The sequence below is a fragment of the Apteryx rowi genome, unplaced genomic scaffold (assembly GCF_003343035.1).
Source record: "Apteryx rowi isolate R43461 unplaced genomic scaffold, aptRow1 scaffold_621, whole genome shotgun sequence".
In the NCBI taxonomy this organism is placed as follows: Eukaryota; Metazoa; Chordata; class Aves; order Apterygiformes; family Apterygidae; genus Apteryx; species Apteryx rowi.
This window is the reverse complement of record NW_020450896.1, coordinates 212,385-225,514: the sequence shown is the minus strand read 5'-3', so window position 1 is coordinate 225,514 and position 13,130 is coordinate 212,385. Positions and strand designations below refer to the sequence as shown.

General features: G+C 41.0%; 1 protein-coding gene across 5 annotated transcripts in view; it reads left to right on the top strand.

The window, feature by feature from the left end:
* Positions 1 to 12,870, top strand: part of SFMBT1 (Scm like with four mbt domains 1) — a 77,428-nt gene extending 64,558 nt beyond the window's left edge. For all 5 annotated transcript variants that reach the window (XM_026084001.1, XM_026084004.1, XM_026084003.1 and 2 more), the window contains 7 exons: positions 1,808 to 1,947; positions 5,062 to 5,171; positions 6,812 to 6,987; positions 7,652 to 7,830; positions 8,022 to 8,267; positions 8,722 to 8,850; positions 9,749 to 12,870. In XM_026084001.1, coding sequence (XP_025939786.1) covers positions 1,808 to 1,947; positions 5,062 to 5,171; positions 6,812 to 6,987; positions 7,652 to 7,830; positions 8,022 to 8,267; positions 8,722 to 8,850; positions 9,749 to 9,889 — 1,121 coding nt within the window. In that variant the 3' untranslated portion in view covers positions 9,890 to 12,870. The remainder of the gene's footprint in view (positions 1 to 1,807; positions 1,948 to 5,061; positions 5,172 to 6,811; positions 6,988 to 7,651; positions 7,831 to 8,021; positions 8,268 to 8,721; positions 8,851 to 9,748) is intronic.
* The last annotated feature ends 260 nt before the right edge of the window (positions 12,871 to 13,130 follow it).

The window sequence follows — 13,130 nt, the reverse complement described above, 5'->3', positions numbered from 1 at the left end:
TTTAAAGTGGACCTCAAGTGTGCGGTCCTCTGCATTGTAGGCCTCTGAGTTCACCCATTTGGGTCTTGTGTTTGGTGTTGAGGGACCCCGTAGCCTGGCCAGATTTAGGCTTCTTCTCTGTTCTTATGTCAGTGGTCCTTCTGTGTCAATTCAATCAGTCTATTTACCTATAAAATCTTTTTCTTCTGGGAAATCTAACTTAATCTAAGATTATCTTCTCAAAGAGAACATGGAAATGTCCTACTGCATCATGACTGATCTGTCTGGTCCTGTACCCTGTCTCTGATAATGGCAAGAGGAGGAGCTGTTTAGAGAGAGCGCATAAAGCTGGTCCACTTTGGTGGTCTGTTCCCTTTATATTCCACAATTTTTCATAATCGTTTCCATAGGGATGTTGGAGGGTCGATGCTTTCTTAGTTCCTTTACTCTTAATTTATGGACCTTATCTGTGAATCCTCTAATCCCTCTTTGACCCTGCTGGTACGGTCTGCCTTCACAACTGTCTGTGGTAGCAAGTTCCGGAAATTCAGTCTCTTCTATGTAAAGTAGTACTTAAATAAACAAATAAATAAATAAATAATCCCCGCGGATTTAGTGGGTGCCCTCTAGTTCTGGTATTATGGGATGTGGTCGAGCATCTTATCTTTCATCTTCGTCAGTCTGTTAACTTTGAGCATATCGTCTTTCATCCCCTTCTGTCCCAGAGAGAATCCCAGCCTTTTCTGTCTCTCCTCATAAGTCAGCTGCCTCATCCCCTTGGCCAAGACTGCCTCTGAACAAGACCAGTCTTCCTTTAGAACAAAGCAACTTTGCCTCTTCATTTATACAGAAGGGTTAAATCGACAAAAAGTCATGTTTGTATGTGCCTTTGTCTGTGTTAACCTCTCTGACAGCGTATCATATAGGCCCAGATCATTCCCTTTCAAAGCTGAAAGGTCTAGCTTGCTTCTGTCCTTCCTCAACAGCCTATAAAATTTCCATGGAGATGATTTGGATGCTTGGTTCCCAGTATTTCCTAGTCCCTAGGGGATCCCTCATATTTGTTTTCTTTGATCTTCGATATTGGAAAGAGCTGCCTTCTAAAACAACTCACTCAACTTCCCTTCAAACCAAGCTGTTCTCTGTGTGTTCGATCATTGCTTTACAGTTTTACAGCCATACAGCTTACTCTTGCACTCCTATTTGATCAAACTCAAAAGTAAGTTCCACCTCCATAAGCCACTTAAAACATGTGACTCATTCGTGAGAGCTTCGCTGTTTTTTTCACAGATTTCTCATACTATAGAATAGAAATGTTTTGAACAAACTGGCAGAATCTCCGTTTCGAGCATGCTCTCTTTCTTCCTATATAGAAACAGGTGGTGTCCATTCTTATGGAAATACCAATGGCATTTCTAGCCTTAGAGTTTATTTGTGAGTTGCTCAAAGGATTAGGGCACTGGAAATGACTGCAGGAGATCATCGGTCAGAGTGCAAATGTGGGGGGCAGCCAAAAGTGCACGATGAATTGCCAAGTCATGAATGGAAGTTTATTCTGTGGCTCGTGTTGTTGCTTGGAGGATGTTGACATTACATTCACAGTGTGCAAGCATGCATGTGAAGTATGAAAAGTATTTTTTTCGCAGCGTTGAATAACTGGCTGCGTCATTGCAAATGTGACTGCTGAGCTCCCCCAAATCACATGATTTAAGTATTTTTTTTTTCCCTCCTTTTTTGCAGCAGGCAAAATATTAAGCTTTGCAAGAAGTCACTCTTTGCCATGGATGTTGCGCTGTGTGATTTAAATCTTTGCTTTCTCATTTCTCAGTGGTAATTAATGGAAAGTACTGCTGCCCAAAGATCTACTTCAACCATCGGTGCTTCTCAGGGCCTTACCTTAACAAAGGCAGGATTGCCGAGCTTCCTCAGTCCGTGGGACCTGGGAACTGCGTTCTTGTTCTGAAAGAGGTAAGGCCGTTGTGCGTGGTGGATCTGCTCACAGCAGTGTGTGATTAACTCTACCCATCTGTAATTAGATAGGTGGTCTCATTAATAAATTTAAGGGATTCAGAAGCTGATGATGAACAAAGAGTTCTGGTGTTGTTTAAAGTGAAGTGCAAGTCATGTACTATTTTATGAATGGCTGGAAACAGAATAAAAGTTTCTGTTCTATCAGTCATAGTCAGCCTTCAACTGCTAAACTTTGTTTTAGGTTAAAACAGAGTAACTTATAATTACTACGACCAAAGGAGTTGGTTTCTTTTTATAGCTGTAATATGGGCATCATTTTTAATAAATAGAGTGTAGTTTCAGGTAATCCGAAAAGCTTTCCTTTACGCTTTGCTATGTTGTTGTTAGAACAGAGGAAATAGTTGGTCTTAGGAGATATGGAAAACTATTTTCAGTAAGTGGGAAATTAATAAAAGAACTCTATATGTTTTATGGCAAGCATAAATTGGATATGATTTGCAAAGATCAGACAAAATCATAGTGCTGCTTTCTAATATAACTGGGGGAGGGGAAGAGGGGAGAAGAGGCCATTTTTTAATGCTAAACTGCCTCTTCTCCTGAAAGTGTTTTATAGCAAATTTACAAATACTTTTATGCAACAGTTATTTTTCTGAAATCTCCAGAAAGGTCATGGTGAAGTTATCTGAGCTGAGAAGCTGCATGTTTCCCAAGGCATAACTCTACATGCACACTTGAGCTGTCATGAAATGATTGCTTTAAATGCTGGAACTGGCTCAACTTTTCTGCAATTTTCACCTTTCCTACCATGTATCATAACAACTGGAAAAGAATTCCAGTAATTCTTACTGGAGAGACAGAAGGACTTTCTGGCAGGCATGCTATAAAACAAGAGTCTAGCTCTAACAGCTGTCTTTAAGCTGATTATTAAAAAAGATCCATTTTTGCATGCAGAAAATTAGCTTACTTTCTCTCCTCTATGCCTCCCCCCTCCCCCAAAGCAAAAGTAACAAAAGTCAAAAACAAAACAAAACAAAAAGAAACTTAGTCCTCCCTTAGTCCTGTGATGAGCTTCCACTGTTTTGGCATCAGTGGGGTGCATGTTCATTTTTTGTGTATAGAGGTTTGCATGTTTCATACCAGCATGCACATAGCTGTACATTTGAGTAAGATCTGTTCCTTGGTTTTGATCTTCAAATATTTGACTTAAAAGTTAAAGTCTGTATTTCGACATGCCCATAATGTTGATTAAATCATTTATCTATGCTGTCTCTTACAAACATGTGCTTGATCCATCAGCGCTTGGAGGTGGCAGGATGCAATTGTGAATTTTTAAGCAGACCTGTGCTGTCTGCTTGGCTCATTTAGTAAGTTCAAGTTTTATCATTAGACAAAACTTGCTCAAACCTAGTCAATTAGATGGTGGGCACAGGCAGTCCGGGACTCTGGAAAAGACTGTATTGCATCCTCAAGTTGGAGAGGAAATCTTGCTTTAAGATGTGTCCCTTATTTTAGCAAATCTGCTGCTGTGCCTTGCTCAATGCAGAGAATATGTTGCTGTTAAATGACTTAACTGCAATTTCAGATAGGTGAATTAATACCAGACTTAAGCTTGCAGCTATATGGGATAAAGCTTGTATACTTGAGACTGATGGCATTAGGGCATGAAAGATGGCATATTGGAATATGGAATACGGAAGGTATTTACCGTCTTTGGAAGTGTATGGCACTAGTGGCTGCTAAGATGAAATCCTGATTTCATGAAACAGTGGTTTGATATGCCATGGTGAATCTGTATTCTGAGAGGAAGCTGCAGCTAATATAACCTATGCCTGAGGACCTTTACGACAACTTAAATGTCACTTGCTACTTTTCAAGCAACAGTTTTTGCTGCTCTTGACAAGGGAAAAAATTAGGTTCTGTGGCAAGCAGCATCTTCAGTCCTTAAATGTGATCTGGCATCAGAAGGTGCTCTTGCAGTCCTTCTTTGGAGTGGCTCTTGTTTGGTCTCATGGCATGCTTATTTGCAAATGCTGAATATCCTTTCCCACATAGGAGGCTACACGTTGTTGATATGGTCATCCCGTCATAGGGCAAGAACTCAGTGAATGCCACAGTGCTTTTTTTCCCCCTCTCATCCTTTCTGCAAATTTCAGTACTCTGTAAGCTGGATTTGAGCTTTGCAGCACTCCAAAAGAGCAAGTGTGAAATTCTGTGGCAGCTTCATTTAATCTTCAAGAAGGCTTTCCTTCTTCACCAGCTGAAGCATAAAATATGCACAAATCCCGTTGATGTACAGATGCTGAGTCTTGCTAAAAGTTCAACCCCATATGCTTAGTTGTATTCATTTTGGTAACGACTATAATCACATGTACAAACCCTAGAGTGAGTCTGATACTTGCATTATATTTAATACTCTTCACTGGAGTTGTAGAGCTCCGGACTGCTGCATTAGTAGGACTGAAGCTGTGGGTCTGGCATGTTGAGGTTGTGCACCATTTGGGAATGATTTGGGATAAGCTTATATTAAAAATAAAAATTTTATTTTGAATGCAAATTTTGTCCTATCCCCCACTAAATTCACAACTTTGAGTTATTTTACAGTAAGAGAAGAATTCCGATTTTATTATGCTATAGGCATCACCATGGTTCATGAAAGTAAAACAGAGGAGAGCTTAAGATTCTGGAGTAGGATTTTTGTAGCAAGTAGTGGGTTTGTAGACAGCAAAATCCTGCAGCAGTTCTTTGCATGTTAAACAGTCTCTAAGATAATAACTCGGATTTACCCAGGGTTATGCAAGTTTTGCAGTATGCTGCCCAGCAGTTTAATTAAGTGACATGTAGTACAAGGGCAATGACGAGGAATTGCTGGATACACTCATGTCTCTGCAGTCAAATTCTGAAGGTTTGGCAAGGCCCTAAGTGTTGTCTGTTCTCACTTTTCATTTTGGCAGTATTGGGCAGTATCTGTAATCCTGCTATGAATGAGTGCTTTGCTGGCTATTTCAGATGAATAGAAGTAATTTCCTATTCCACCCTAGCGCTTTTAAAAAAAAATTTATTGTACAAATAACCTAAACACATTTTCTCTTCTTCCCCCCTCCCACTCCCTAGGTTCTCACACTGTTGATCAATGCAGCTTACAAACCCAGCCGTGTCCTTCGAGAACTTCAGTTGGATGAAGAGGCTGCATGGCATGGGCATGGCGAGACCCTAAAAGCCAAGTAAATTCTTGCCCTGTTCCTCACTCAGTTGATCCCAATAGTGTCTGCAGTCTGTGCTTTAACTTGTTACACTTCAGATAGGAGAAAAAAATGCTTACAGCTTATAAAGATGCTGCCGGACTAAGCTTCCAAATCTTTATGAAGTCCTTTACAAACATCTAGTGAAATACATCTGATTTTAATACTCCTTAATATGTCAGATGTGCTCTGATACTGGTATTGATGAAATATGAGTGGTGAGGTACTAGTATAGCAGCATATCCACTGGCAGGCCAGCAGATGAGGCTTAAGAAATTTAATTCAGCTGAAGATAATTGTCAGTATTTTAAAGCAGAAGCACATACTGCTTGGGAAGCTTCTCAGACTTCCTTGGCATTTCTGTGCAAATTTCATAGTGGAAGAAGATTCCTCTGAAATTAAGTTGCAGCAAGGCTCTGAGATAACCTGGTATGGAAATCTCTTTCTGCAACAGTCTAAAGTGCTCCCGCATTTTTCTACTGAGCCTTTTGGGTAGGAGCTTCTTTGCAAGACCATCCTGTGGCTAGGAAAAAATGGTGATCATATTTGCAAAGATTTGATAAATCCAGATGTTCCTGTACAGAGTAGTGTGTTTGCTTACTAGAGATTAAATTTTTTTCCCAGTGTGCTATAGCACAGACTTTACTACATTGTCTTGAGCAAGCTAGTAATTCTTTTGTTGGATCAGCTTCATGCGCAAAATGACACCTTTCCATGCATCGAAGCATTACCCTGTATTGGGATTTGGATGATGCGGTGGTCATAAGAAAATTTAATGTAAATAAAAGACATAGCTGAAGAACAGGGGGAAAAAAATCTTTCAATTGCTTTTACTGAAATTGCTGTGTGCATTCTTCTAGCACAGTAGTGAGATCAGAGCTCCTTGGACAATGAGAATATAGCTGGTTTGGGTTGTTTTTCCAATGTATTAGCTGGAAATTTTCAGGCYTGAGACATCCTTAATAGATACCAGCACAAGCCAGTAGCTGTGCTGGGAGAACAGAGGGCAGAAATGATGCAGGACTCAAGCAGATATTTCACAGTGCTGCTCTGTTAGTGTCATTTCAAGGCTAATGGACAAAAAGAAGATGCCATTTCTTACTTTCAAGTCAAACAAGAACCGTATGTGGAGTCATGGCGAGTGACTGTCCTGACAAATAGTTCAGCAGTTAGATGAAAGCTGATGGGGAACGTGACCATCGTTCAGTTGTTTGCTATGGTATGGGCATAGCAAGCACGTAGTGTGTGCTCACTAGAGGCTGTCTGCTTGTTACCTTTTATTAGCTGTTGTTTGGCCTCTGGCGTGGATTGGTGGTCTCAGCCTTAGGTTTTAGGGAGCAGCTCTCCACGTGACAAGTAGACATATCTGCAGTCCCATAAAGACTGATAGTGCAGGTATCTCTTTGGTGCTGGCTTTTTCCTTTCCTTGAGAATCTGTTAAAAGAGATTTTTAAGGGAGGAAGACTACCTGTTTCCTGGAATTGTCAGTCCATAGACTTCCTCACCGCCCAAGTTTTCCCTAAGTTTATCCTTAAAGTAATATTCTTATACAGTTTTCAGTGAAGTGCTTTTATCCTGGTAAACGGGGGATTGCTGGATTACGACTACATTTTCAATGTTAGGTACAAAGGGAAGAGTTACCGTGCAACTGTGGAAGTTGTGAGGACAGCAGACCGGGTGGCAGACTTCTGCAGAAAAACATGCATCAAACTGGAATGTTGTCCAAACCTCTTTGGTCCTCAGATGGTGCTAGATAAGTGCTCAGAGAACTGCTCAGTCCTAACAAAGACGAAATACAGTGAGTAGACAGCTGATCTTGAATTGAGATGGGGCTTGGGAGTATTTGTTTTGGGTTTGTTTTGGCTTTGGCTCCAGAAGGAATCCAAAGTGCATTTCAAATTACATTGCTCTGCTTCCACAAGGAGCAGCTGAAGCGCTACTGACATAAGACTACAGAATATCAATGTACCGATATGTATGGGTGAAACATTAAATTTTCTATTAAATGGTAGAACAATTGAATAACTTGTGGTCATATGCTTAAAGCTTTTTCTCCTAATACAACTTCTGGGACAAGAACTGAATCTAATGTCATTTAAGTGACATTGTAGTTGCTTCTACCATTTTGTTACGGAACGAAATAAAATGTCCTGGGGCGGGAGGTTGTTTTGTTTTTTGCATCTAACTTGAACCATTTGACATTGTGCTATCATTTGGGGCTTCTCAGAGATAGAGGAAATAAATTCCTCTTCATAGGGCAAATAAAATTTAATAGCATATCTTCTTCCTTAAACCAAATGGAAGAGGAAAATGCAGACATGCTCATTCTGAAGTTTTTCAGAATTGGGTTTTCTATTGGGAAGTGTCTTGCTACTGATTCTCCAGTCTTGATCACTAACAAACATAAAAAGTGACACTGAAGATGTGTTGCAACATGATGCTCCTTTCTTCTGTCCTGGTAGCACACTATTATGGAAAGCGGAAAAATAAGCGGATAGGTAGGCCACCGGGTGGCCACAGTAACCTGGAAGTAGCCATGAAGAAGCCAAATAAAAGACGGAAGAGGCGAAAACACTTTTTTGTTCATAAGAAAAAACGTTCTTCTACTTCAGTGGATAACACTCCAGCTGGATCTCCACAGGTATGAGGCTGTCAACAACTTTAACAGATATGGTGTGTGATCTTGGACTAGCTTAAATTAAAACCACAGATTTAATTCCTTAAAACCTCAGGTTACAGCTGACTAATGGGAGGCAATTGTAGTTTGTGTCCTAAACTTCCCATTTTCTGTTTTTTTGTTGTTGTTGTTTTTGGTTTTCCCTATCCCTTTAGGGCAGTGGGGGAGAAGAGGAGGATGACCAGGATGAGGTAGATGAAGAATCTCTGACTGAGGGTAGTACCTCAGAGCAGCAGGACGAATTGCTTGAGGAATCAGAAGTGTCAGAGAAGAAATCGCTGTCATCCTCTCCTACGCAGAGTGAACTGTCTCATTCCCTGGCTCAGGACCGAGACAAGCGGAAGAGGAAGCTCAGGACCTTTTCCTTTTCTGATGATGAAAATAAACCTCCTTCGCCAAAGGTAATTCCAAAGAGAGATTTGTGCCCAGGCTTGCTGAGTGTTGGGCAAACACAAATATCTGGGGAGTATTAACCATCATACGTGTGTTTTTGTAACATACTCCATTATCGCATAAAGGAAGGGTGTTGTGAAGACATTACTGAATAATTAAAAATCGTGATACAGTCAAATTACAGGACTGTAATAAGCACTCCTCTTGGTTCAACTGTACAGTGGTGCGGACCAAATGCTAGTTTTAGATCCCTACTTACTGGCCATAATGATGTAGTCTCCATCCTCAGCACAGTGCTGTGTTGCATATCCGTGCCAATCAAGAAGCCTGTATAATTTTGAGCTCTCATTAGAGCTTTATTTGGCAACTGAATGTTTTAAGTGTGGGGGAGCAGAGAGGAGCATTGGGCCATTGCACATGTAATGTTTCAGGATTTCTTTTTGTGGTGGGTGACTTATCTAGGAAATAAAGATTGAAGTTGCTGAAAAGCTGCAGCTGGACAGTAACCCTCTGGAATGGAGCGTGTCTGATGTTGTACGATTCCTCAAATCTACTGACTGTGCCCCATTGGCAAGAATTTTCCTCGATCAGGTATGATTATGCATCTGTTAATTTGTTCTGTCTGTTACTTTGTTTCTTATCCTCTGTTGAGTGAATCACAAATGAAACTAGTTTTAATTATATAGTAGGGTTTTGAGAAAACAAACACATGCACAATCTTCTACAGTTTGGGAGAAGAGGGGTAAGGGAACGGCCAGAATTTTTCAGGTTTCTTAGAATTCACTGGGGGAGGTTTTGGTCTGTGGGGTATCAGAATCCCAAGATTGGGTAGGGAATGCCTACAACCAAGCACCACAGAGGCAGCAGCTTGTTTTCTAGGAGGAGATATATATTTGCCACTTGTACTGACTTCTCGAAATGATAAACATTTTCTATTCTGCAGGCTAATCGCAGATATCACCTGATGTTGTGCAGCTGCACAAGTGAACAATTTTGCGTTTAAGAAAGTATGACAAATAGAATACAAACATGAGTCAATTTGAATATTGTACTTGCATCTTGGTTAAGATCTGCCATAAGAAATGTTGCCTAACAAGACTGTATTACTAAGATGGTGATGAGCACGGTTTGTGATAGATGTTACAGAAGATGTAATTTGCCTTATAGAACCTCTGTTTCTATAGAATGATGCAGAGGTTAGGTAGGATGACTTTTGGCATAAAACTTCCTTGGTTTCTATTGTTAGGTTGATTAAAAATAGCGTCTCATGGGGCACTGTCCATTAGCCAGTGAACTTGAACTGAAATTTTAAGTAAGGAGATAATAGGCTCATGAGAAGAAGAAATTTTTAAGCTACCTGGAGTAGCATGAAAGAAACAGCTAACTCCCAGACGGTCGTGAATCTGAAATAACGGCAAGTCAAAACCAAAGGCATGGGGGAATAAAGATGCAAGTCACTATACCTGTTAATGTTTTTGTCTTCTGACAGGAGATTGATGGCCAGGCACTGCTGCTGCTCACTTTGCCCACTGTTCAGGAGTGTATGGACTTGAAACTTGGGCCAGCTATTAAACTTTGCCATCATATTGAGAGGGTGAAACTTGCCTTTTATCAGCAGTTTGCTAACTGAGGAGCAACCAAGTTGAAGCAGACCTTTGAAGCACAACTACAGCAACCTGCTCCTTTCTCTCTGGCAGAGAAAGTCAAATGAAGCTAAACTGAGGCTCTGGCAGTCTACGAGCATCTGTCAGCCTCAGTTTTTCACCTTAAGGAAAGGAAGACAACATCTGGAGCAAAATGCCAATACAAACACGGGGGCTACTCTGCCAGCTGCCAGCTTGGGAACACGATAGTCTCTTGCTCTATGGTTCCCTTTTTTTAAATGTATTTTTTAATGATTACAGAAAAATCTCTTCTGGTGGGAAATGACATTTCAGTAGTTCTGTTGGCACAGAACTTTAAAAGGAGCAATGGATCCCGTTTACGTTAGCATGCAGGCTGCTGGAAACAACCTTTCTCTGTTCCCGATGACTCACAGAATCCCCTTGCCCTCCCTGTGGACGGACACGGCACTGGCTTTGGAATGTGCTCCTTGCACATTCGTGGGTTCATGTTGAGGCTTTTTAATGAATTTGTTCATTGTTAGGACAACTATGTGGCCACAGGGTTCTGAAGGTACAGTACAGCAAGAGTGTGGTTTCTTTTATTTTGATTTTTTTTTTTTAATGTTGTGGTTTTTTTACTACCTCCGTAGCCTGAACAGTAAAAGTGATGATCTAGAAAGGGAGGGAACTACTACTTATGAACAAATCATAGGTAGCTGCACAGCAGTCTCTCTTCTGGAGGTATGTCAAAAATACAAACCAATATTAGCCTGCAGAGCTGCTGTTCCAAAGCTTTAGCTGAAACCTGTGTCGATGTAACTTGGATGCTACCTTGTTCTCCTCATATGTCAGAAAATTTTAATTATTTTGCACTTCTCTTACAGATGGGCTGTAGGAAAAAAGGAAGGAAAGAGAAAGTGCCTCTGCATTTTCTATATTTTGGTTGTCAGATAAAATTTCTCTACTTCTTTTCTTATAACTTGTGTGAAGTTGTTTCCTTTTCCTCATAACAGTTAATTGGGCTGTGTACACAGAGCCTGTCAGCAGCTCTTTGCTTTGCCACCTGAACACCTGTTTGGAGTATACACTAAGAAAATTGCGGTCGATAGAGGACTGCTCTGCCAGTGTTTTCATGCTGGAAACTATATTATGAGCATGACTTTAACTGTTAAGTGCTGCTCAGGATCAGACTGAAAAAGGGAATTTTTTGTTTGTTTGTTTGCTTTTGTGTGCCTTTTCTGGGGGAGTGGGAAGGGAAGGAAAAGGACCAGAGGGACATCTAGTTCCATCAGTAGACCCTCAGTGGTGATGAATTCCTAATTTTAATTTTCCAGGGTATTAAAACCCAGTCGGCCACTAGCCTTGGACCTGTCCTTTACACTCCTTGAAGTAACAGGGCTTACCTACTTTCCATTAAAGTGGTGGGAAACTTGCATCAAGCTTGAGATCTGCTTCAAATAAGCATTAGGTTTCAAATGCCTTGCATTCATCTCCGCTGCTTATTCTCACAAGTATTCGGAGAGCATGGGCTGGGGCTTTACGTATGCAGCTAGGAAGTACACACCCCCATGTCCTTTCTCCTATTCGGATGTGTTTCCGCAGAAAGGCCCCTGGCATACAAAGCCATGTGAGCTGCAAAGGTGCTCACTGTAGGAATTTCTTTAGGAAAGACACTTTGCTGGTTTCTGACAAGCAGTGGTCAGTCTGGTCAAATAGATTGATTCCAGCTCCTTTCAGGCCTAATACAGTTGGTAATTTTGATGCTGTGATCTGTAGGATTCAGTGGGGAGGTACTCTGAAAGTGAAGAATTGGGTTTGCACAGTCAGGGTGTCCACATCTGCCACAGAGGTGCTGAAGGGAGCTATCGCCAATGAAACTGTTCATAGTGAGCAAAGCCGGGTTTGATTTCCTTTTGCTGTAAGCCTCTCGGGATAACTGCTGGTCAAGGCAGGAGTGCTAAAATACAAAGATTTGTTTTTCCATTCCCAAGTGAAAATGTAAATGCCAGACAAACTGCTTACTAGCTCGATATTCTTGGATGAGGGAGGGGAAAGGAGTGTGTGACTAGACCAATTTTCCTCCCAAGTTATGAGTAGGAAAGCATAGTTAAATTGAAATCAAAGTACCTCTTCCTTCCCTCTGCCCACCCCTACTTCAGATAGGCACCCAATAAATGGATATTTTGACTGTTTATGTTGTATGTAGGTCATCCTCTTGTACTCCATTCTCCTAATGCCAACCGAGTGATAAGCCATTAAGCTTATTAAAAAAAATTTGAGAGGAACGTTGTTGCTTTGCTGTCAAGAAACATTGAAAGAAACATTGTTGCTTTGTCCTGAGAAATTTGACCAGCAGAGAACTCAAGAGCTGGAAGAGGATGTTTTTGGATCACATTTGTCATTCTTCAAGGTTTTCCCGAATTCTCTTGCGTTGTAAAAGAAGCTGACTCCCAGACGAACTGACCTGCACGGCCCAGAGATGATGTTTCAACCTTTCCCCATGGACAGAGAGAGGTCTTCAAAATAGGCATCGGAAGGGAACAGAGCTTAAAGGGAAATTTAGTGAACGTGTTAAGATGGCGCCTAGAGTTTTAAAAATAAATGTCAAACTCCTTGTAAATGAAGCAGTCAGCACTTTCAGAGGTTAGTTGGGGTGCTTCCTGGTCACCTTTGGCATGTTTTATAGGCTGGCTTTTTCTGCCTTGTTTTGGGAGGCACTGACAGTCTGGTCCCAATGGGATCTATTTTAGTTGAGATTTTCAAAAAGGATGTTTTCATTATTTGTGAAATGTTTTTATGCTGCACATTGATACTGTATACTCTGTTTCCTTGAAAAAAAAATGCACTCTGTTTTATTGCTGGATTTAAAAGGGATAATTGAGGCTTTATCTTGACGGATGGTGTTTCTACTTGATTCTGTTTCAAGTTCCTCTTTCTGTGTGTGGCAGATGACACAACTGGGCTTATATCTGTTTGTCTTGTACTAACATGACTTGAAATGGGCTCATGTGTTGCTTTTTGTTGCTCTGTTTCTTCAGAACTGAATTTCGTGTGGCTTGATGGCTGAAACTTGGTTTTAGATGGTAACTGTGTTTCGCCAGCAGGAGCTGCTGTGACTTCAATATTTAAGTTGGGCTTCAGGGATTTGTGCTCTCCTCTGCCATAGCCACTCACCATAAGACTGGAGAAAGCTGGAGTCCAGGAGGAAGGCGGTGGTGTCTTCCAAATGTCTTCAGTATAAGAAAAAGAGCTCTTCAGTGGGCCTTG